The sequence below is a fragment of the Ochotona princeps genome, chromosome 4, assembly GCF_030435755.1.
Source record: "Ochotona princeps isolate mOchPri1 chromosome 4, mOchPri1.hap1, whole genome shotgun sequence".
Lineage (NCBI taxonomy): Eukaryota > Metazoa > Chordata > Mammalia > Lagomorpha > Ochotonidae > Ochotona > Ochotona princeps.
In genome coordinates this window covers 37,750,783-37,775,567 of record NC_080835.1, presented here as the reverse complement: position 1 = coordinate 37,775,567, position 24,785 = coordinate 37,750,783, and the positions used below count along the sequence as shown (strand labels likewise).

Sequence of the window (24,785 nt, the reverse complement as noted above, 5' to 3'; positions counted from 1 at the left end):
CCAGTAGAAGAAATCACACCCACATGCTTGTCATTCAGTCTATGAAGCCCTTTTGTAGTGTGTTCATGTATCTTTTTCAGCCTGTGTTAGAATATTTCTTTTTTAAGTTTTATTTATTTTTATTGCAAAGGTAGATTTACAGGGAGAAGAGACAGAAAGATCTTCTCTCCGCTGGTTCACTCCCCAAATGGCCACAGTGGCTAGAGCTGAGCTAATCTGAAACCAGGAGCCAGGAGCTGCAAACTTATTCCCCATAGCCCACATGGAATCAGGATCCTGAGGCTTTTCACCATGCTCTGTTGCTTTCCCAAGCCATAAGAGGAGAGCTGGATCAGAAGTGGAGCAGCCGGGCCCAGCGCCGTGGCCTAGCTAAAGTCCTCACCTTGAACTTGCCGGGATCCCATATGGGAGCCAGTTCTAATCCTGGCAGCTCTACTTCCCATCCAGCTCCCTGCTTGTGGCCTGGGAAAGCAGTTGAGGATGGCCCAAAGCCTTGAGACCCTGCACCACATGGGAGACCTGGAGGAGATTCCTGGCTCCTGGCTTCAGATTGGAGCAGCATCAGCCGTTGCGGTCACTTGGGGAGTGAATTATCAGATGGAAGATCTTCTCTGTCTCTCTTCCTCTGTGTATATCTGACTTTGCAATAAAAATAAATGGTCCTTAAAAAAAAAGAAGTGGAGCAGCCAAGACACAAAACGAGCACCTATATGGGATGCTGGTGCTTGAAAGCGGAAAGTTAGCCTGTTGAACCAACATGGTGGCCCTTTGAATATTTCTTGTGTCAGAAAGGTTGTTTCTTCATAAGGCAAACTTTCCATGTGTTGTTGTTGTTGTTGGCTTCCACAGATAGTGGAGAGCTTCATTCCTCTATTTGTAATCACTGAAAGAACTTGGCCTTTGAAGCCCATTGACAGTTTTCATGCTTTTTTCATATAGAAGCACATCCCTTTACCTTCTTTGAGTTAAAAACCTTGGGTTCCTGCCATGTTCCTTTTGTAACACACTTTGACATCCTGCAGACTCATTCACATTTGGTTTAAATGTGCTCTCCTGGTCACAGCCAGCATCTTGAGAGACAGCTTTTTGATAAGCTTAAATCTGCTACAAGTAGACATGGACTAGCTTCCATGATGTTTAAGTTCTCTCATAAGCTGAAAGGGCCCTGCTGTTTCCAGTGGAGCTTGACTCTGCTCTTGTTTGGTTCAAACTGTGAGTTGGTGGGACGATCATTCAGGCCATCATCCAAGGATTCACAGGTGGCAGTTCGGGGTGTGATTGCCTAAGCACTGCAGGTAGAATTACTGCTTATGTTTCAGCATCATCTTTGGGGTTTGTTCTGAGAAGGACCAGTCCTTTGCCCACAGGATGCCCAAGAGGGCTACAGAGCACTGACATTTACTAGGAAATGTTAGCAACTTAACATTCATTTTGTCCTGTTTACATCATCTATGCTAACTTATTCAGGTCTCATGTAAACTCTTCTGAGGAGCCATGTTAGTCTCTTTTTACAGAAGACATTGTGAAAGTGTAAGTGGTTTGTCCAGGGTCAAGTGGCTTATAAGCAATAATAGACACCCAAATCTTTATCTATGGGAGTGCAAAGACTATGCATCCAGCCTAGAGCAAATATCCGTTGAGCAGTAACTTTCTCTTAGGCACCTGTAAATTTGTGTAGGAGTTACCAAATGTAAAAGTTAGATACTACCCCATGTCAGAGATCTTTGAATTTCTAAGGAACAGTTAGGACAGACACTTACATTATTAGTAGAGGCAAGGATAAGTACATATAGCTATGTGGTTTTTTTTTTTTTTATGTGACTCAGTTACTTTATGGAGGTCGGTTGAAAATCTGTGTCTAGATCTGATTTTCTAATAAATGCACACTAGAGGGTTTATAGCTGTCCAAAGGATGGGTACCTTTTTGGCAACCTTACATGGATAAAATGTTGACAGCAAGATGTTTGGTTGATGGCCCTGGAGATAGATGCTATTGGATTCCACCAAGGCCATTAGGGGAAGGTCAGATAGACATTCACCACACTTTTCTATGTAGATGTCTATAATTTAAACACTTGGGTGGGAAATGCAAGCTTAAGCACTTTCAGATAAGAGGAAAATGCCTTTCAAATTTCTCTTCACTGTAAAGGGAAAGAAAATTGAAAACAGTTGCAGCTTCAAGATTAGAGTTGGACATAATAAATTTCACCCCCATAAAATCACTTATCATTAATCCATCCCCCACACTCTCAGCACCACCAAACCAAAAACAGCCCAGAGAAGTTTTTGGCTACCTCAAAAGAAAAGTTTAATAACATGACATTTCTTAGATTCCCGTTGTACTTTTAACAGCGGTCATTCAAAATTTTCCTTAGTGCCTCACATAAATTACCCTTACTGTAAGTCCATGTGTACTGCTGTCTATGTGGAAATGTCTTTAAAAGTGTTGTTCAACACTTGAAAATAGCCGCAGACTTCTAAATACGCTTACTTATGATTCCCCCACCTGTCAGCTTTCCCTGAAATTACTCTGGGTGAGAGTAGGAGGGTATTTGATCCCTGTAATTGCTCCAGTAGCTGTCCCTCTTCTCTTGCCTGTTGAATGCCGAATGAAACAAATACACAAAAGAACTAGATAACTTGAAGCAGAACAGCTTTGAGAGCCATGTGGGCTCCACTTACGTATGGCATGTTTCCTTTCGTCATATTGTCATGGATTCCTACTTTACATTGCCAGGTGTCATATGTAAATCTTGACCAAGAAGAAAGGCGGTGGCTCCAATTGGCCCATAGAGAAGCTAAGCCACTGGTCCATGGCCTCTTGCTCTTCAAAACCATTTGGCTTGTGTCCAGTGGCCTGTGGTGAGCACTATGCTAAGAAGGGATCTCCAGGGTTTAACCAATTCCATCCTCACAACTATCCTTCAAGGGCAGTCCTATTACTGTGGTTTAGGAATGTAGAATAAGAGGCATGGAGAAGACCAGCACTTTCCTCCCCAGTCACACAGCCAGTGAGTAGACGAGTTGACATTTGAGATGATGTTATACAGCTAACAAGAAGACAAGCTTCTTTCTGGAGAAATGCCTGTAATGAATAAGTACAAGTATTTTAGCCACTGCAAACTCTAGAGCCTGTAGACAACTGCCTGTATCAGCGTTAGGCAAGAACGCAAAAGGCTGCACACAGCTGCGTGGACAGGAAATGATCCCTGGCAAGTGCTTGGATCTTAGCCATGCATGTCGTTTTTGGAAACAAGGTTGAAATATGTTTGCGTCTTAGGTGAGGCATATGAGCTGAATTTTACATACATTAGAAGGGACCTGGGGAAGAGCCTCCTTGGATTATAAACCTTTCGGGCATCCACCCAACCTATGATTCTCATATCTGTTTTCAGTATGTACAGTGAGTCAGGCACTGAACAGGGAACATGGTTATAGATACAGACATGAATATTACTCTCAGAAAGCTCATGTTCTGTCAAAGAATAAATGACGGCTAACGCCCATCTTTCCAGGGGAAGACCCCGAGGCCCGGCGGCTGCGGACAGTGAAGAATATTGCTGACCTGCGGCAGAATTTAGAGGAGACCATGTCCAGTTTACGAGGAACTCAGGTTACACACAGGTACCTACTGCATGCATTCCATAACCAAACCAGCTGGGCAATTGCTTGATTTTTACTGTGTGTTTCTCTGTTTTTATGCCACCAACCAAGTGATTCAGTTATAGTAGATTAAATAAATAACCCTTTTCCCTGAAAGTCCTGAAATTCTTTTTTGTTAAATATTTATTTATTTATTTATTTATTCACTTATTCGTTTATTCATTTATTTTTATTGGAAAGGCATATGTACGAAGAAAAGGAGATACAGAGAGAAAGATCTTCTATTTACTGATTTCACTCCCCAAGAGGCCACAATGGCCTGATATGAACTGATCTGAAGCTAGGAGCCAGGAGCTTCTTCCAGGTCTCCCACATGTGTATAGAGCCCGAAGGCTTTGGGCCGTCCTCTACTGCTTTCCCAGGCCACAAGCAGGGAACTGAATGGGAAGTGGAGCAGCCGGGATTAGAGCCGGCGCCCATAAAGGATCCCATCACATGCAAGACAAGGATTTCATCACTAGGCTACCGCGCTGGGCCATAAAAGTCCTGAAATTCTTAACAAATGCCATGTAACATGGAGAAGAAAAGTGAAGAAAATAAAACTTAGAATATATAGTTTTCTTCCCAAAGTACAAGATGGCTAAATCTATTCGACAAGATTTATTTCAATCGAAATTTTACTTTACTTGCATTATCCCAAATACATGGTGCTATCAAAATGTGTAGTTAGGGGCAGACATTTAGACTAGTGGCTGAGACACTGATGTCTCACATTGGAGTCCTTGGGAATGGCTTCTGACTTGAGCATCTGATTCTACTTTCTAATCATGTAGAGCCTGGCAGATGGCAGGTGATGACTGAAGTGATTGGTTCCTACCACTCACATGGGAGACCTGGGCTGAGTTCCTTGTTCTCAGCTTCAAACCCTATCATTGCAAGCATTTTGTGAGTAAAAGAGCAAATGGAAACGAACTCACTTCAAAACATTTTTTAAAAACTGGAAATGTGAAAGTGTACTATGTTTGACCTGTTCGATAAATTGAATACCTTGAATTCCTAACCAGTCTTGTGATATGCAACACTGTGTAACGTTATTAGACATGCATGTGCATGTAACACAGAAAGACTTTCTTGTAAAATCTTATGATCATGTTTAAACTATGATTTAGTCAAGAGATGTCTAGGATTACTTTGAAAACATTTGTCAAAGTTGAGCTTCTCCAATTCCAGCTTCTTGGATAAATGAGTAAGGCACGGAGACCTCAGGGTTGCCCCAATGTCAGCAGTAGTGGCAGATTGGGGTTAGCTACTGGGGGTGCTGTATTCAGTGGAACCAGGGCCCAGAACTGAGGTGTCCCCTGTGCAGAAAGCAAGGCTACTTCCAAGATCAGCAGAAAGTAAAAATGGCTGTGCATCCTAAATTGGCTCTTCCAGAGGAGAGTAAAGTAGGGAGCTTCCTGTGATTAGGAATAAAACACTTCTGTTTGCACCACAGTCACCAAAACTGGCTCAGCCTTGGTGCCACAGTCTGATGGATGGCTTGGCTTGGGCTCAGATAGTAACATGACAGCACAGAAAGCTTCTGTTGTTTCTTCTGCAGGAAAGATGATCACGTTTGGGTCAGAAATTCTCATTGCCGTTCTGAGGAGGCACAGTTGATGGTTTTGACCTTGCTGCAGGTGCCTCAGGGCTGTGCTGATGCTCGGCTGCTGGTGCATCCTCCTGATGCCCCAGCTGAGCTGTTGCTTCCCCTGGCAGATTTCCGTCCAAGTGACTTTAGTTATTAGGGAACCCAAGTCCAGGCATTTACAGATGTTTTTGCTATTTTTTTAAAACAAAATATGGAAGAAGGAAAAGGTCTTTAGAGAATCACAACATTCCCTATTTGCTTGGTCAGGAGTTGGTGTTGGTAATTCCGAGGGAGGCTGATGTGTCCTATACTTAGGAAAGGAACTGTAATACAATGTCCTAGAACATGCAGGCTACTCTCAGCGATCCCTGGATTGGAAAGCAGTTTCCAACAGCCAAGACCACTGAATTAAAGTAATTGGTAATGAGCATCTTGTACCATCTTTTAAAGGAAAAAGGTCTCCATTGTGTATTCCAGAATGCTCCATATATATAGCTTTCCTTTTTCATTCTTAGCAAAGAAAATCAATCCCTGTTATCTTACCCTGCCTTGTATATAAGAAATGTTTCAGGATTCTAAAGCCCTAAACATACTGCATGCAAAGGTGGGGAGGGGGGAAATAAAGCCAGGTTGTCATTAAAGTGTGTGTGTGTGTGTGTGTGTGTGTGTCATACAAAGGATTCCAGGCAAAGGAGGATCTCACCCAGGCCGATTTTATATTTTTAGCACATTGGAAACCACGTTTGATACCAACGTGACCACAGAAATAAGTGGCCGTAGCATCCTCAGCTTGACAGGGAGACCCACTCCTCTGTCCTGGAGGCTCGGCCAGTCCAGCCCTCGGCTCCAAGCAGGAGACGCACCCTCCATGGGCAATGGGTACCCACCTCGAGCCAACGCCAGCCGGTTCATCAACACTGAGTCAGGCCGCTATGTTTACTCTGCCCCTCTGAGAAGGCAGCTGGCATCCAGGGGCAGCAGCATCTGCCACGTGGATGTCTCTGACAAGGCGGGAGAGGACATGGACCTGGAAGGCATCAGCATGGACGCCCCCGGCTACATGAGCGATGGCGATGTGCTCAGTAAAAACATGCGAACTGATGACATTACAAGCGGGTGAGTACCTGGGGCTTCTCTCCCCTCACAGAGCAGGGGAAGGCACCAGCTGATTTCTCCTTTGCAGACTTGGCTTGGGTGCTCTGGAAGGGATCAGCCCATCCACGTCCGTCTCTGCTCTCTGTGTCCAGTGCTGTGTGGCCCGAAGGGATGGAGAGGTAGGACATGAGTGTGTCCAGCCTTGGCTGGCAACGTGGGAGGCTGCCTCGGTCCCTGAGTGACACTGGAAAATAAACCCAGACACCTGGCAATGAGGTTAGAACCCTGACTTGTGAACACAGCCTGCCTGGACCTGTAGCTTGTGACCTATCCATATGTGTTAAGGCTCTTCATTCTCCCCCTCCCCATTTTCCCACTCTTTGTCCCTGGAGTTCTTTGAGGCCTGAGACCCCTGTGCTCTCCTTCTGGCACTACGTACCAAGTCCCAGATATTTATGTGGTGTGTTCCTTCTCACTACCTCTGGCACCTCTTTAACCTTCAGTGGGAAGTAACTGAGTGTTTCCCCTACCCTCCTCGCCTCCACCCCCTTGTGTTAGGCTCCTTTGAAAGCTTACCACTGTGTGAAATTTTCCTGATTGCCTTTTGATATTTTGGTTGTGCCTCCAGCCCTTCTTGCTGGCAATAGTAAGCACCAAGCCTCTAGTATTCTGGACATGAAAGGCGGGTAGACATTGATGAGTCAACAAGCCCCACCTTCTTGCTTCTTGGTTTTTCTTGTATGTGTATGTGAACTTCAGGGGAGCATGTTTGAGTGTAATATTCCCATGGCTGTGGGAGTGGGAGGTTTGGCTTCCAGTGTTTGGCTTCCCTTTCAAATTCTGTTTAAACATGAAGTTTAAGATCTTTTTTCTAGACAAAAACACACTCATCTGTTCGTTGCTTAGTTCTCCAAGACCTTTTCCACCTCTAATGTGCTAATTGTGGTAGCATTAGGATTATTCTTTGTATCTAATAATCTGTCATCTGTAATAAGATTGCTACAGATAAGCATGATCAGGAATTAGAATCATAGTACTTATTTCCATGATAACAGTAAATAAGACCCTGAGTGTGAGTCACTGTTTTCACTTTCTATAGATTTACTTATCTGTGTATTTGACAGGGAGAGACAGTGAGTGAGTGAGTAAGTAAGAGAGAGAGAGAGAGAGAGAGAGAGAGAGAGAGAGAAACAAGGGTAGGAGATGAGGGAGGAAGAAGGAAAGAACTTCCATCTGCTGATTCACTCCCTAAACAGCCATAGTGCCTGGCCCAGACCGAAATTAAGAGCCTGGAACTCCATCCATCAGTCCCGCATAAATGAACCATCTTTCTCTGTCTTTCCAGGTAGATTAGCAGGGAACTGGATCAAAACTAGAGCAGCCAGGATTTGAAGGGGGCACTCAAAGGATGCCAGTGTAACAGACAGTGGTTGAACTTACTGTGCTACTGTGCCAGAGCCTCCATCGGTTTTTGTTGTTGTTTTTGTTGTTTGTTTTTTGGGTTTTTTTTTTTTTTTTGAAAAATGTGTATTTAAGAGATTTTCCATCTTCTATTTTTTTTTACCTTTAAAAATGTTTTATTTTGTTTTGTAATATAATTCCGTAGGCTCTGGGATTGCCCATGCCCATCCCCTTCCCTCCCCCCATTGATTTCCCCTCTAGTTTCACAATGGATATCCTTCATGAACAGTCACAGTTATTAAACTGTTTCCAGACCGTCTTCTGTATCAATCACCAGATAACGGCAGTACCCAGAGCTGGGCTGAACCTACAAACCAGGAGCCTGGAACTCCAAACAGGTCTCCCACATGAGTGCCAGGGCCTAAGAATTTGGGTCATTCCTCACTGCCTTCCAGGACTTTAGCAGGAAGCCAGTTCAGAACAGCCAAGACTTGAACCATTGCTGCAACATAGGATGCCGGCATCGCAGACTGCGGCTTTGTCCACTGTGTCACAGTGCTAGCTCCTGTGATTTGATAAGTGCCAACTCGTACCATGTGCCAAGCATTGTTACAGGTGCTTTCATGTGTTATGTCCTCACAGCACTCCAGTGAGTTTAATTATATCAAAATCCCTGTTTTGTGATGAGGCAGGAGAAGCCCAAGAGTGTTAGATAACATGTGTATAGCTCTGGAGAGAGCTCAGGGCTGGTGCCATCAAGGCCTGTTATCCTTAGCCCCTTTGCTGTCCATCTGGGCCCCCATTTTACTGGTGCATGGAAATGGCACAACTTCCAGACCTCGGTACAAAAATTGGCTGAATTTTGCTTAGTTCTACCTATATGACTAGAAATGTTCTATTTCATGAAAAGTTTAGGCATAGAAATGCTTTGATTATGTGGTTAGCTTTTTTTTATTGGAACTGTTTTTAAAGAAAATTTATTTTACTTGAAACACAGATTGACAGAGAGAGACTTTTTATCCTTGGTTCACTCCCCAGTTGACCACAATGGCAAGGCCAAAGCCAGAAGCCTGGAACTACAGCCAGGTCTTTCATATAGGTGAAGTTGGCCTGTCATCCTCTGCTCTCCCAGGTACCTTAGTAAGGAATGGATTGGAAGTAGAACAGCCAGGACTCGAACTGATGCTCAGATGGTATGCCAGCATGGCAAGTGGTAGCGCTGTCTGCCAAGCCACAATTCCAGTTCCTGTTTTGTGTTTCTGGATTTTGTAAACATGAATCAAAATAGCTTACAGCTTTTACTAAAACTGAATTATACATAATTTATTCTTTATTGTTTATAAGACTTCCCATTTTATATACTTCCAAAATGACTAGTTATTTTGAGCCTTTAATATCTGTAATAAAGAGTTTATTATTAAGTCAGTCTTTTAAGGGTAAGTAACAGGGTTGTTCTTATTTTTGGCACTCAAAAAAAATAAAATTATAAAGGGTCTTCAAAAAATGTAGTTGAAAATGAATATTCTGAAACAAGTGTGCACACACTTCAAAATTTTGTATCAACATAAGTAGTGTTTTTAAGTAGATTTATTTATTTATTTATTTATTTATTTATTTAATTATTTATTTGAAAGGCAGAGTTAGAAAGAGGAAGAGAGGGCCTGGCGCCGTGGCCTAGTAGCTAAAGTCCCTACCTTGAATGTGCCAGGATCCCATATGGGTGCCAGTTCTAATCCCGGCAGCTCCACTTCCCATCCAGCTCCCTGCTTGTGGCCTGGGAAAGCAGTCGAGGACGGCCCAAGACCTTGGGACCCTGCATCCGCGTGGGAGGCCTGAAAGAGCTCCTGGCTCCCAGCTTTGGATCGGCGCAGCACCAGCCATTGTGATCACTTGGGGAGTGAATCATCAGACAGAAGATCTTTCTGTCTCTCCTCCCCTCTGTATATCTGACTTTGCAATAAAATAAATAAATCTTTAAAAAGAGAGATAGAGATCTATTTTTCATCCTCTGTTTTACTCCCTAAATGGCTGCAATGGCCAGGGATTGGGTCAGGCCAAAGCAGGAATGTGGAAATCCTTCTGGATCTTACACATAGATTGTAGAGGTCCAGGTACTTGGGCCATCCTCCACTGTTTATCCCAGGCATATTAGCAGAGAGCTGAATCAGAAGTGGAGCACCTAAGACTTGAGCCAACAATTGCAGGTAGAGGCCTATTCCACAGTGTCACAATGTCAGCCCCACAAATAACTTTGAATGCCGTTTTTCTTGGACTTTCTGAAACACCTTCCCAGACACTGAATTTATTTTGGTGTAGTGCCGATAGTTTCCACAAGGTGGAGACATTGAAACACAGCTAAAGCTTACTGATGTCAGTGAAAAACTGGTTTCTTTAGGCAAAGAGCCTTTATCCTTGTAAAAAAGGCTCAAGTGTTTACATTTCAGTTTCTGCTTTGTGAAGCTTACATTTTTAGCATGTGAGATAGCACTGAGAGCACGGGTAGATAAAATGCAGAAATGTAAGCAAACACCCGATTACTGAAATTGGAGAATTTGGGTGTGGTTTTCCCCTCCTCCTGATCCTTTTCATGTAGAAGTGTACCTTCGAAATGGGGAGAGGTAGGCCAGATGGCACTTAACAGTCCTTCTGGCTGTTACATTCTAGAACACTTGTTAAGCACGTCTCCTCTCTGAAAGTACATATCAATTTCTTCTCTGAGACTAAACCACCAATTTGCCAGCCAGCATGTACTGAGATCAGGGCCAGTCACTTAGATTGTTTCGTATTTGCTTCTTTTTATCATAAACATGACTGGATTATAAATATTGAAACGCTGGTCGCTCACTCATTCTTCAGGATCTGCAGACTATGTCATTTTTAAAGATTATTTCCGAGGTCAGAGCGATTGCAAGGGAACACCAGGGAGTCCTAACACCTGGGGTCTCGCTTGGGTGACAGGGACCCAAGTACTTGCGCCATCATCCGCTGCCCTCCCAGGCATAGTAGCAGGGAGCAGCCAGATCTCAACCTGGCAGTCCAATGTGGAATGCGGGCATTGCAGGTGACAGCCTGCTATACCACAGCACCAGTCACACACAGTCACTGTTGGGGCCATGGTTGTGAAGGCAGGAAACAGAGAGAGATCTCAGACAGACTGGGCTTACACTCCACCTGGAGTGTCTTGGGGCACAGGACAAACCCCTTAGCTTCCCTGAACCTTAGAACACTGTAATTGATGTGATTTTTAATCGTCTATAGTTCAGTTTCTCTTCAAGGCTATGTCTAATGGCAAATATGATTGACCTGCAACAGCAAGGCACTGGACAGTAATGAACTGGTGAAAGTTTTCCTCCACATGTTTACTTGGCTTTGTGGAAACACAGCCTTGATGTATGAATAATGCATCTATCACTCTGGAGGCTCTTTGAAGAACGTTCTCATAAAAGTTTATGACAAGTTTATGTAGAAGTCAATATGTCTGTAAAACTTGCTTCTGATTTGAAGGCAGATTCTAGTCTGAAAACCGAGACCTTTGTTTCTGAGGTGACACCATTGCCAGAACCACAGCTGTTTGTTCACATCTCAGGTTCATTGTCTTCCCTGGGTATGAGTGCCCAGGTACCTATATGGATCCTTGAATTTTATGTAGGGCTGAAATCACTTTATTGCCATGCTGTGTAGTGTAGCTATGAATGTCTCGGCAAAGGTCTTTTTCCAATGAGTGTGTGTGTGTGTGTGTGTGTGTGTATGTGTGTATGTGTGTGTGTACACACGTGCACCCAGGTATCCGTTCCTTACATTGCACTTGGTATGTGCCAGGCAGGCCTAAGCCCTGCACACATGATCATCGGACCTCAGCACTTCCGTGTGTTAGACGAGCAGGTTGGACACGGGTGTAGCAGAATGAAGTTAAAATAACAGATGACAATGCCTCTCACTAACCCCTGAACTGTGAAGCCAATCCTCTGCTCAGATGTTAAATGTCAGAGGCTTTTTTATCACGTGTGGCACGTGATAAAATGAGAGGGGCAGACTCAGCATCTGTATGTTGGCAAGAGTTTTTTTTTTTTTTAATTTTATTTCAAAGGAGGTACTGAGTTCTATAATCTTCCAAAGTATACGTCCTTCTGTGGGAAAAAAAAATTGCCATTTTGATTCAACATCAGAGGTTTGCTCCCTGCGAGAATGTTTGAAGGCTCCTCGCTGCCTGTGGGAACAGGTTGAAACACTGGCATGAACGCAGGTGGCTCCTGACCGCCTTTGTCTGTCTGCTTCCCTGACTTCGCCCTTGCCACTGCCTCCTCACACGCCCTGCACCCTTCTAGCTGCCTGCCCACACTCCCCAAAGCCAGATTCCTGTCCCGGCTGAGCCCACTGTTTCTCCTGGGAAATCCTGTCAAAGGCCTGAGGAAAGCCCCTCCCTTGTGATGTCCTTCCTCTGGATGCCCTCCCTCCCTGATCAGTTAGCTGTCTTGCTTGTATTTCTGGTGCCTCGGTTCACATCAAAGCTTGTGCAAAAGTCTTACTTTGTGTGTGAAATGCTGGAGAGGGACCCAGCGATGGTGAGGAGAGAGCACAATCTAAAAAAAAACAGACTGGAGATTAACCCTGGCTCTGCCAAGAACTAGAACAGGTTCTTCACCTTTGTAAGTTAGCAACTGGAAGTGGGCAGTTAGTCGAGCAGGTAGGAGCCCTGTGTCCCACATCGGTGTATCTGCGTTCAGTTCCTGGCTCAGGCTTCCTGCCAGTGAAGACCCAGGTAGGCAGCAATGACGGCTCCAGTGGTTGGGTCCCTGTCATTCACATGGAACACTTGAACTGAGCTCCTGACTCTTGGTTTTAGCCCAGCCCAGATCTCACCTTTGAGGGCATTTGCTGGGCAAACCAGTGGGTAGGAGCTCTGTTTCTGTTTCTATCTCTCTTTTTAAATAAATAAAATCTTTAAATCCAAAGAAAGAATAAAGCAAATGTGAAGCTGGAAAAGCCCCTGGCAAAGAATCTGGGAAATTCTAAAATGTGCCCAGAGATCGGTCAGTCTGTCTGTCTGTCTGTCTGTCTCTATCTCTGTGTGTGTATATGTGTATAACTGTTCTCCACCAGCAGTTCCTCAAAGATAGACAGATCCCATTGTTTTTGTAAACACTGAGAACCTGATGCAGTAGCCTAGTGGTTAAAGTCCTTGCCTTGAACTCACTGGGATCCCATATAGGCGCCGATTCTAATCCCGGTGGCCCCACTTCCCATCCAGCTCCCTGCTTGTGACCGGGGAAAGCAGTTGAAGAAAGCCCAAGGTCTTGGTGAAGTTCCAGGCTCCTGCCTTCAGATCAGCTCAGCTCTGGCTGTTGCGGCTGCCTGGGGAGTGAATCAACAGACAGAAGGTCTTCCTCTCTGTCTCTCCTCCTCTCTGTATATCTGCCTTTCCAATAAAAATATAGTAAGCACTGAGAGTAGGACACAGTAGACACCTGATGTTTCACAAATGGTGAGTACTGAGTGTTTTCCCTGGTGGACCTTGGGCTTATGTAACCTGCATTCACAAGCTGTCTACCTCAGTGGTCCTGTTTCCAGAACACTGAAAGAAAACCAGCTCAGCCCACAGTGTACAGCTCATTACCAACACAGGATGTGATGCTGTGGCCCTCACAGCTGTTAGCTGCAAAAGTACCGTGTGGCTTTGGAACTCAGCAGGAGCTATTTGCAGGGGTGGCAGTTGAGTGAAGGAGAGAAAGCAGGTCCTGAGCAAAAGGGCCTTCAGTGGTGGCCTTCCAGTGGCCAGGGTCTCTGCGTCCTTGGATGTACATGCAGTTCGCCGTGTCTGTCTGTCCAGTGCCTGGACCTTGCCAGGCCACCTCTCTGAGCCTGCGCCGTGTCCATCCAAGCAGAGCTAGTGGCTTTTTTCTGAGTGGCCTTGATGTTTTGTTCATCTGTAATAGCGTGGGCAGCACTGTGTTAGAATTTGTGTCTGTGTGTTGAGGAGAGTACAAAACCTTTGCTGTTGCAAGCTCCAAAGATCAAGGTCAAGTGTGTCTTGAGTTTTCCTGTTTCTTCATTCTCTGCCATGGCACCAGTTCCTTAGTAAATCATCAGTAAATACTTGTTGAATGAATGCAAAATCCGGCATTCACAATGCAAGAGCATTCACACCCCTCTAAATGAACACGTGGCTAAAGCTCAAGGCCCCAGCCCCACATGGCTGCCCTCCCCTTAGCTGTGTCATGTACTATCTGATGATAAGGGCTGGGAGCTGAGAAGGCTCGACACACGACAGTATTGGAAAAGAAGACAGCCCAGTGTACTAGCTGTTGTTTTCTGTGGTCCAGCAATGGGAGGTAGAGGTGTGTCACTCTGTCTCTTTCTCTTGGGATATTATGGGACAAATATATGCAGTGTCAAGTAGTCAGTCAAGAGCATAGCAGGAGAGCTGGGTCATATGGCAGGTTTATTTGCAGTTCTCTAAGCACTCTCCATACTGATTTCCTCAGTGGTTGTACTAGCCTACACTCCCAGCAGCAGATAAGAGGAGGGTACCTTTCTCCTCACATCCACGCCAGCAGGTGTTGTTAGTAGAGTTCTGAATGTAGGCCAACCTCCCTGGAGTTAGGTGGAACCTCAATGTGGTTTCCATTTGTATCTCTCTGAGGGCTGGAGAGCCTGAGCATCTTTTCATGTCTATTAGCCATTTGAATTTGATCTTTTGAAAAATGTTTGTTCATTTCCTTTGCCCATTTCTTCACAGGGTTGTTTTTGGTTTTAGTGTCCCTTAATTTCTGAAGCTCTTTGTAAATCCTGGATATTAGTCCCCTATCAGTTGTGTAGTGTGCAAATATTTTCTTCCATTTCGTTGGTCACTTCTTCACTTTGTTAACTGTTTCCTTTGCTGTACAGAGGCTTTTTAGTTTGATGTAGTCCCTTCTGTTTATTTTGTCTTTGCCTTTGCTTGCATTGCACAGGGGCATCACTTTATCCAAGAAACTTTTGTGTTTTCTTTTTCATTTCTTCACTCTTGTGTTGGTGATTCAGTGGCATGTTTTTCAACTCCATAGTGCTATAAATTTTTTGTTTGATCTTCATACCTGTTGTTGACTTTGTTTTGTGGCTTCTCATTTAAGGCAATATGTAGTGACAATGTAATAGAGACTGTTATATTCAGATGTGAAGATACAATGCAGTGTGCATCTCTACTTCCAAATCAAAGATGGACTTCCAGTGAAACTGTTGGACATAACTAGACAAGGGTGCTGGACTGTCTAACATTGTCTGTACCGGCAGTGTCAGGACATACTTAAATAATAGACTGATGGACTTATGACTGCTTATGAAGGACTATGCTATTATAATAATATGGGGAATATCAGTTGGGGGTGGGAAGTTGGGGAGGGGGTATGGGAAATCCCAGACCCTATGGAAATGTACCAACAAGAAAAAAAAAGAGCATAGCAGGCTGCTCCTGAGTCAGAAGAATACATTGATGGTGTGAAAGGGTAATTTTTTATCTGTACATATTTTCCTTGTCCTTCCAGGCCAGACCTGGGGCAACCTTGACAGGCTATTGTTACTGGCAAACTGCGAAGTGAGAAGGCCAAAGACTCCCTCAGCAGCCAAAATGCACCCTGGAGCCAGGATGAATTAGTTTAGGAGAGGCTGTCCACAGAGCCCATGATTCAGGGCAGATTGCAGCAGGGCGTGGCTGACGTCTAGAAAAACAGCAGAAGTGCTTGCTTTTCTGGACTGCTCCCATTGTAGTGGTCTCAGCTTACAGGGCTGTTGGAAGGCTTGGGAAGTTCAGGTTGTGAGCAGACATCTGGACTGGTCTTGGTGGAAATAGGGTAAGACTCAGCCTTGTACACAGACCCATCCAATTTGTCCCTCACCTCCCAATTTCCCTATGACCTGCTGTCCTGCATTGTCTATCCAGAGTTTAGTGTGGGCTCCGTAAGATTACATACCTCCTAAGTGCTTTAGATGCCAGTCATCAGGAGAGCATCCCCAAATTACCTTCTGTTTAAGTTGCCCGCACTCTAGCGGTTCCCACCGCCTCCTCCTCAGCTTCAGTTATAGCTCACCAACTCAAGGAATCACTTGAATTAGTAGCAGTGATTTGTAAAATTAGAGTATATCAGAAAGGCTACAAACACATGAATGTTTGCTACAGTGTTTGGGACAATGTAATGGGGTGGGTGTGTGCAGAGCTTCTGTGCCTGCCCTGGGCATACCACTCTGCCAGCACTTCCATGTGCTTTGCAGCCGGGCAACTCTCAAATCCCCACAGTTCAGAGTTGTTCTGGAGCCCTGTTAGGGGTCAAGTCCATTTTCAGCCTCCATCCTAAGAGTCAGATCAGTATCAGAAACTCAGATGGGATTGAATGGAGCTTATTAAGAATAATGAAGTTACTCTTATTATGAATACTGAAGGTACCTTGAACTCAAGAGAGTTCAATGATTTTGGAGGTCTGTGCTAGGAGCCAGGACCAGCAGCCAAAGGCATATTTCCTATTATGTGACAGCAAGTCACTTACCCCTACCTAATGCTCAAACCTCTTAACACACACAGACCTTAAAAAAAAGAAGAAGGCAAGACTCCAAGATGAGGCCTGTTGGTCTTGAATAGCTCAGTAGGTGCATGACGGGGCTGGACCAGGTCCAGCTTAGGGGTCTTTCTATTCTGTCCTACTTCACTGTATGTTTCCTTGCTGGCAGCTCCTAATGGGGAATGAATTCACAGAAACTGTAAGTACCTTTCCCTGTCTGATGTTTTCATTGGTGTTGAATATCCCAGCCAAGTACAATGACCCTTGTTTTCCCAGGCAGCTTTCTGGGCAGAATAAATAAGCACAGAGTCAGGCAGGGACAAGATTAATCACTCCAAGTGTTGCAGAACTTGTGACAGCTTTTTCTGTGTGGAGGTGATGTCATCAGATATGGGTGGTGAGACTGCTTGGTAGCTCTAGCTGCCAATGTCAGTTGTCCTTGATGGCCAGGGGTGGGACAAACATCAACTGTCCATCTCTTGCATCCACAGTAAACCACTTGACTTATCGTGTGGGAAAGGTAGCAGCCCATACTAGCAACTTGATAGATGGTCTTATCAGAGGCTGTGAAACCACTGGGAGATGAGAAATTCTGCAGCATTCCCCAAACCTGCTCAATCTAGTCCTGCATAGATTTACTAGACACAAATCAGGATTAAAAAAAAAAAAAAAAAAAAAAAGATTTACTGGGGAATTGTCCCATGGAGAAAGTAAGTATGGTATAGCTTTGACATGGGCTGCCTGGGCTGCCGATAATAAGTGGCAAGTTAGAAATTTATGAGGCACACAGAGCATGGTGGTGTGTTCTCAGGACACTGGCCTTATAACTGGGCTTCTGGGGAATTTCCCAACCTGCTTTGAAGGTTGAACACTTTCCTCTACTTTCTTCTGTGCAAAAGGAGTACTTCTGCATAGAAGAGAACAGAAGTGGGTGCTTTGGGGGAAGGAAGCCTTGCATCTGGCCCTTCTGAGAGTCTCCCAAGGGGCCCTTTCCTGCTTCCCCTTTCTGTTAGTGACATCCCACAGCCCATGACTTTACCTAAATGGGAAACTGGAAATGTTTCCTTTTGCCTAGCTTCTGAGGTGGCTCCAGACCAATATCCCCAGATAATGTCAGCTATCCAGGCCAACTGAGACCAGGCCTGGATGAATATTTAAGCAAAGTAAGTGGTAGCCTAGGGAATATGAATCTGGGTCTTTAGGAAAACGCTGATCCCACAGTTCTGCATTTCTTGCCCTGAAGAAGCTCAGGATGCCCTGGTGTCACTGATTAATTCTAATACAGACCAAATGATGATACTTGTGAGCCTTGGGAGGCAGGACATTGTGCCTTTTCTCCTGCACCAGAAAACCCAAGTCAGGATCCTTCATAATCGTAAATATCCTTGGCTTAATGTTCTGAAGGCTGGGATGTCTTAGCAGGAGGGCTGTATGTCTGATGACTTCCTTAGCACATCACCCCACCATGTAAGGCAGAAGGATGAGAGGATGCAAGAGAGAACTGAATTTGCATGTGTAACAGACTTTCATGGTAATAACATTGATCCTTCCATGAACACAGAGGCCTTGTGAATTAATCACCGCTTATCTGACACCCACCTGGTCCCTGTTGCCTTAGGCTATAAATTTCCAACACAGGAGCTTTGTAGAATGCTTTCAAACCACAGCAGGTTCTAAGCTAGACTTGGAAATAGTGCTGGAGCTATTACTGATCCTTCCAATTTATCCTTATAGCAATGATGTTGGCAAAACTTTGACACAACAATGTACAGTCAGTACTTCACTCAGTGCCGTATGTGGGATGTAATGTCCAGTACTGGTTCATTTGATTCTCTTCCACCATAATTTATTTGCAAGCTCCAGTTTGTAAGAAACTAGCAAGCCCTCTCATGGGAGTCACTGGGAGTGACATAGGTCACCACATGGGAGCTGTGACATCTGAACACTCCAGCTGACAGCCATCATGCTGGATTAGAGAGACGTGGTATGACTCATCACCTTCAGTAAGACTCTCCTTCCTGCTGCCTGGACTGTTGACTGTCTTGTCAGCAGAAACTACTGGATGAAAAGAGGCATCAACAAAACGCAGGGCAGCATCTGGGCATTAATCAGATCGATTGCAGGTATTTAAAGATTTGTTTTATTTTTATTGGAAAGGAGGATATACAGAGAGGAGAGAGAGAGAGGAAGATCTTCTGTCCCATGATTCACTCCCCAAACGGCCGCAATGGCTGAAGCTGAGCCAATTCGAAGCCAGGAACCTCCTCCAGGTCTCCCACACGGGTGCAGGGTCCCAAGGTTTTGGGCTGTCCTCAACTGCTTTCCCAGGCCACAAGCAGGGAGCTGGATGGGAAGCGGGGCCGCCAGGATTAGAACAGGCGCCCATAGGGGATCCCAGGCACGTGCAAGGGAGGACCTTAACCACCGGGCCCGATTGCAGGTATTTAAGCTAAGTAACTTCCACCATGGGTCCATGAATCAACACTGTGGAGAGACGACGTTTTAATTGATTCAAGTTGGCAGCTCTGTAAGGAGTGACTTCGAAATTCCAGATCCCTGGTTTTTCCCTGGGCTGAGACTTAATCTAATACCCCTTTGGGTTAGTACAGACTTCTTTCTTTCATGGTCCTCACTAAGATAAACCTGGGACCACTGAACTCATATTTACCCTGGGAGACTTACATACACAGGAAAAATGTATTATACCCCTACAGGTCTGGATGGATGTGATGGAGGGGATGGATGAGTGAATGGATTGCACCTTTACCTTGTGGCAGACATATTTTGTAATACCAGGACTCTGGCTTTATGTGTCTCCATTTATTAATTAAGAGAAAGAAAACCCAAGGGAATAACTTTGCTTAGCTGTTTCAAGTTCATGAAAGAGAAGTGAAGGATGGCCTTCCATTTGGTTACTACTTTGTTGCTGCTAGAATTTCAAGGTGACATGCCCTTGTTGCTTTGCTGTACTTGGATGCTCTCTTACCACCGTCTAACCACTGTCGTTGCTGGAGAGCCATGATCTGTAGGTACCTTCTTCTTCTACTCATGGCTTTGCAAGCAGACTTTGGAGAGTCTCACCAAGGTGTCTCTGACTGTCCTTTGCTTTTTCTGTGAAGCTTTCACTTAGTTCTCATCTGGAAATCCAAGTCCATACTTACTTTCATTTGTCTCTAGATTTATTTATGTTAAATGCAGAGTGACAGAGAAATCTTCCGTCCACTGAGAGATGGTTCACTTCCCAGATGGCAACAATGGCCAGAACTGAGTCATTTTGAAGCCAGGAGCTTCTTCTGGGTCTCTCATGTGGGTGCAGGGGTCCAAAGACATAAGCCATCCCTTCTGCTTTTCCAGATGCAGCAGCAGGGAGGTGTGGGAGGCAGCTGCTTTATGCCACATTGCCTGCCTCCTTACATTTATTTTAAGCATACAGATCACCTAGATTGAAAATGCCCTTTGCAGTTATTTTTCAAGAGCCAGCAGTTACAGAGAGGCTCAGCAGATTTATGATGGCAAGGTTGGAGAATACCAAGTTCGATCTGAGGTGAATAGGAAAGAAAGCATTTGGATGAGGTTGGGAGTCTTGGCCCAGTGACAGTGAGCCCATGTTGAAAAACTCAAAAGAACAGTTGTGTGTGCCTGCACACAGATCAAGATAAGGGACTAAAATTTTGTTGGGCCCTCAGACATGCTGTTTAAAGATGTGGAAGCAACTGTAACCCTGACTGCACTAAAGTTCCTTGCTTGCCAGTTGCTTGCAGAAATTACTTACCTTTCTAAACCTGTCTGCTGTAGGTTAAATTGTAGCCCTCCTCTTAGATATGTAATAATGAGAAAAGGAAACAGAATTGTCAGTTGTTTGACATGTAGAAGGCTGGCTGCCTCTAGACTGGGTGGCCATTGCACTGCTTTTGCATTTTTTCCTGCTCAGTGCATTTACTAAGATGATGCCATGTTGATTCTTATTTTTGACCACAACGACCAAGCAGCTCCAGTCTGGGTAAGAGCTGGTTATATATTAGACAAGACTCTCTAGAGAAAAGGAACCAATAGAAGCATGTGTGCAAGTGAGCAGGGAGACAGAGAGGCTGATTTTTCAGGACCTGATTGTGTTCTTGTGGAGACTGACAAGTCCAAAATCAGCAGGGCAGGACAACCAGTTGGAAACTCCAGGGGACGCTGATATTGTTGCTCAAGCCCAAAGGCAGTGTGGAGGCAGAATTTTCTTATCCTCAGGGGACAACAGGCTTTCCTTTTAAAGCCTCCAGTGGGTTGATGAGGCCCAACTCATGATGAAGAATAACCTTCTCTTCTTCAAGTCTGTGGGTTTCATGTTAATTTTTTAAATTATTATTTTATTTTGATAATGTTTACATAGTTGATTAGGGCACAAAGGGTCAAGGGCTACAGGAAAGTGGGTGAGAACATTGTTTCCACATTCTTTTTTTTTTTTTCTGTATCTGGGGTAAGGGAAGAGATAAAGAGAGAAGCCGTACCCAGCCTCCCACCCATCCCACAGTCCCCGACGTGGGATGTGCTCTGAGGGCACTGCTCAAGTGGTTTTGAGAGTTCAACAGTTCTGAATTACTGCCAGTCTTACCATTCCAAGCAAGATAAAATCTCTCCAGAATGCTCTGGCTGACATAGTCTACGTTTCATGTTACTTTAAGATAAGAAATATTTACAGGAGCCCGTGCTATGTTGTCACAGGTGAAGCTGGCATCTGCAACACCAGCATCCCATATGGGTCCTGGTTTGAGTTCTGGCTATGCTAATTCTGACTCAACTTCCTGCTAATGTGCCTGAAAAGGCAGCAGAAAATGGTGGCACAATTATTCAGACTCCCACACCCCTTTGGGAGAACAAGATGGAATTCTAGATCCCTGGCCTTGGCCTGGCCTAGCCTCATTTGTTGTAGCCATTTGGGGAGTGAATCCAAGAATGGAAGTTCTCTCTCTGTTCTTCTCAATCTCTGCAACTCTGCCTTTCAAAAAATATTCCCAGAAACGTTTTTTTAAAATTCATTTATTTTTTGAGCCTGGCGCCGTGGCCTAACGGCTAAAGTCCTCGCCTTGAACGCCCTGGGATCCCATATGGGTGCCGGTTCTAATCCCAGCAGCTCCACTTCCCATCCAGCTCCCTGCTTGTGGCCTGGGAAAGCAGTTGAGGACGGCCCAAAGCTTTGGGACCCTGCACCCGTGTGGGAGACCTGGAAGAGGTTCCTGGTACCTGGCCTTGAATCAGCACAGCACCAGCCATTGCGGCTCACTTGGGGAGTGAATCATCAGATGGAAGATCTTCCTCTCTGTATATCTGACTTTAATATAAAAAATAAATCTTTTTTTTAAGATTTATTTATTTTTATTACAAAGTCAGATATACAGAGAGGAGGAGAGACAGAGAGGAAGATCTTCTGTCCATTGATCCACTCCCCAAATGGCCACAACAGCTGGAGCTGAGCCAGTCCGAAGCCAGGAGCTTCTTCCAGGTCCCCCATGTGGGTACGGGGTCCTCAGGCTTAGGGCTATCCTCAACTCCTTTCCCAAGCCACAAACATGGAGCTGGATGGGAAGTAAGGTGCCAGGTTACAAACCAGTGCACATGTGGGATCCTGACATTGCAAGGCAAGGACCTTAGCCACTGAGCTACTATGCTGGGCCCCTCCCAGAAACCTTTATAAGCATTCAGATTAGTACTTGAGCAAATATTGAGTATTATGACTTTACTAAGTTGACACACAGAGTTAACCTCCTTGAGAATCTGTAGGAATACATACAATATGATCCACGGGGAGAGTATCCATAGCCCAGAGTCAAGTGAGCAGCTCCCCAACTTGGATAGCTATCTGTGAAAGCTTGAAGCAGTTCTGTTATGCCTTGGGTATGACCGCAAATCACGCTGCATGCCTTGGAAGGATTGTTGCATCCCTTCCCCAAATCCCAAGGACCTGATAGGAAATCTCCTTCAGAAATGGAGGATTTTGACCTTTCCTGTTTGTTATAAATTCATTGCAGAATAAAACAGGCGCACCAGCATAGACACCTATGGAGAGCTGGTGAGTTTGAGAAACAAAAGAAATGTGAGATCTTGTGTTTTAGGGGAGGCCTGAGTTTGTCTGCAGATAAACTACCAGCAATAAGGGAACCCCCCCACTCAAATCTTGGTCTTGGGAAAAGTGGGAGGTGAAGTTTGAATTCCATTGCGTCATTGGAGTTGATGTCCCAGTTCCCAGCACTTTGTGCTTGTCATCACCCAGTCAGCTGTTCTGAAATTAGAACACTCACAGATTTGAGCAATAGAGTTGAAAGGGTGAAGTCAGCTCAAGTTGTCAGAAATGTGGAGCAGAGTGAAGTTGGTTCTGGTGCTACAAAGAGAAGGAAGCTGCAAAGGAGCTAAGTAACAGCTTTGCTAACAAGCAGCACTGTGATTCATAATAGCTACACTGCTTCGGAGTCTTGACCATAGGTTAGGCCCTGTGCTGAGCTCTTCACACACAGTGACCTTGGTTCTTTGAAACAGGAGCTGGTTTTGTTCGCTTTTCACAGCCAAAGAAACCAAAGCTCAGAGAGGTAAAGTTATTTGGCCCAATAATTCAGGTAGCAACCAACAGAACCAAGGATCAGTGGGGTTGGATTAAAAGCCTGTGCTTTGTTGTGTGGCTTTTCACTATCACTAAACCTCACATCCTGAATGTACGGACATCAAATCAAGAAGAAAAACTGGGCGTCCTTGTTCCATAAAGAGAGCTGGGAGCTGGTGTTCAGAAGAGTAAAACCCATTACATAGCAACTTAAAACTGCTTGGGTGGGGCTGGCCTTGTGCAGCAAGTTAAACCGCTACCTGAGATACCGGCATCTGAAATGAGGACTCGTTTGAGTTCTGGCTGCTCTATTCCCATACAGTCCCTGCTAATGCACCTGAGAAAGCAGTGCATGATGGCCCGAGTGCTTAGACCCCTGCACTCATCTGGGGACCCAGATGGAATTTCAGGCTCTTTGCTTTGGCTTGGCCTAGCCCCAGCCATTGCCATTGTTGTCATTTGGGGAGTGATCCAGAGATCGGTCTCTTTCTTCCCTTCCTTTCCTTTCGCTTTTTCTTTTTCTTTTCCTTTTCCTTTTCCTTTTTCCTTTCCTTTCCTTTTCTTTCCTTCCTGCCATTTCTAGCAAATAAATAAATCTTTTTTAAAAAAGCCCAAAATGAAAAAAAAATCCAAAAACCACTGCTTGGAGTATACTTGTGTGATGACCATGGGTACTAGGACTGGGGCAAACACTTGTCTGCCTCAAAAGCATTATTACTCATGTAATTTCCATTGAATGTCACAGGGCTTGACTCTAGCATTAGAAACACTTGTGTCAACATTCCCCCGGTGCTTGTGCTGAAAGTGAACAGGGGCAGTTCTGGTGGTGGTGTGTGTGTTGGAAATGAAAACCGATACGGTGGTCAGGGGCAGGGAAGTTCAGATCCAGGGCCAAGTTTGCGGTGTGATTTACTGGTGCTCTTCCTGTTGGAAGAGCTCACAACGATGGACATTTTAGTCACCTGTGGTTTTCAGCCTTTGTGGATGTGACAGCAGAGTTTCTCTGAGGAAACTCTATTCCCTTTGCTCCCCTCCCACTGTAACCTCAAACAAAACCGACAATGGCCAGCTCAGCACCACCCGAGACCCCAGAACCGCACACTGCTAGCTAGAGCTTTCTGAGTTGAGTGACTTTTGCCTTACTGTGGGAGTTGTTGATTACAACCACTCAACCATGGAGTTGGAAAGGAAGGGAGGCAAGAGTGAGGGCAGGTAACTTTTCTTGCTCTTTTGCTGACTGCTGGAACTGTTTAGAGCTTGCTGTTGTTGGGGACTTTCAGGTGTAGGGGAGGCTGCTCTGGAACGGCTTTCATCCAGTGTTCTGCAGCCAGGCCTTCTGTGTATCAAGAACCAACCCAGCCACTAACCATGCACATTCAATAATTAATAATTTAAAAAATCATAATACCAATTTTAGCAGCTTATAGTCAATTGAGCACTTCTGAGTGTCAGTTCCTATGAACAGCATTTATGTGCTTTATCTCTTTTTATGCTCAGGTTATCTTAGTGATGTAAAAATTTTCCTTCCCATTCTTCTGAGGTCAAAGGGCCATGGAGGGTCTTAGTAAGCCGCTGGCCTGAGAGTCAGTGTGTCCAGCAGCTGACCAATCAGCAGCAGATAGCCTGACTCAAATATGAGCCCAGCAGCCATGGACTTTAGGCTCACTCTAGTGTCACATACACTTGTCTAACATCCAACTCTGCTTCCTCCTCAACTCTCAGTGCTTAATTCTCCTCTTGTGTTTCCACCATTTGGAACCTGCAAAGACTCGCAGATTCTTCTATTCGTTTGTTGAGAAACATCAGACACTGGGTTTGATGGCCTTGTATTGCAGCCAATGAGGTTTTTTGTGGCTTTGCTGCTTGCTGTATTTTTTACCTGCTTGATGACCCTCCACCTCTTTCTTAGCCTCCTTATTCCTGGTCCCAGTTTAGCAAAACCATCCTG

The 24,785-nt window shown here is 44.8% G+C and overlaps 1 protein-coding gene across 1 annotated transcript in view; it reads left to right on the top strand.

The window, feature by feature from the left end:
* Positions 1-24,785, top strand: part of NAV2 (neuron navigator 2) — a 406,855-nt gene that overhangs the window by 237,032 nt on the left and 145,038 nt on the right. Inside the window, exons 9-10 of the mRNA XM_036494526.2 lie at positions 3,516-3,624; positions 5,960-6,349. Of these exons, the coding sequence (XP_036350419.2) occupies positions 3,516-3,624; positions 5,960-6,349 (499 nt within the window). The remainder of the gene's footprint in view (positions 1-3,515; positions 3,625-5,959; positions 6,350-24,785) is intronic.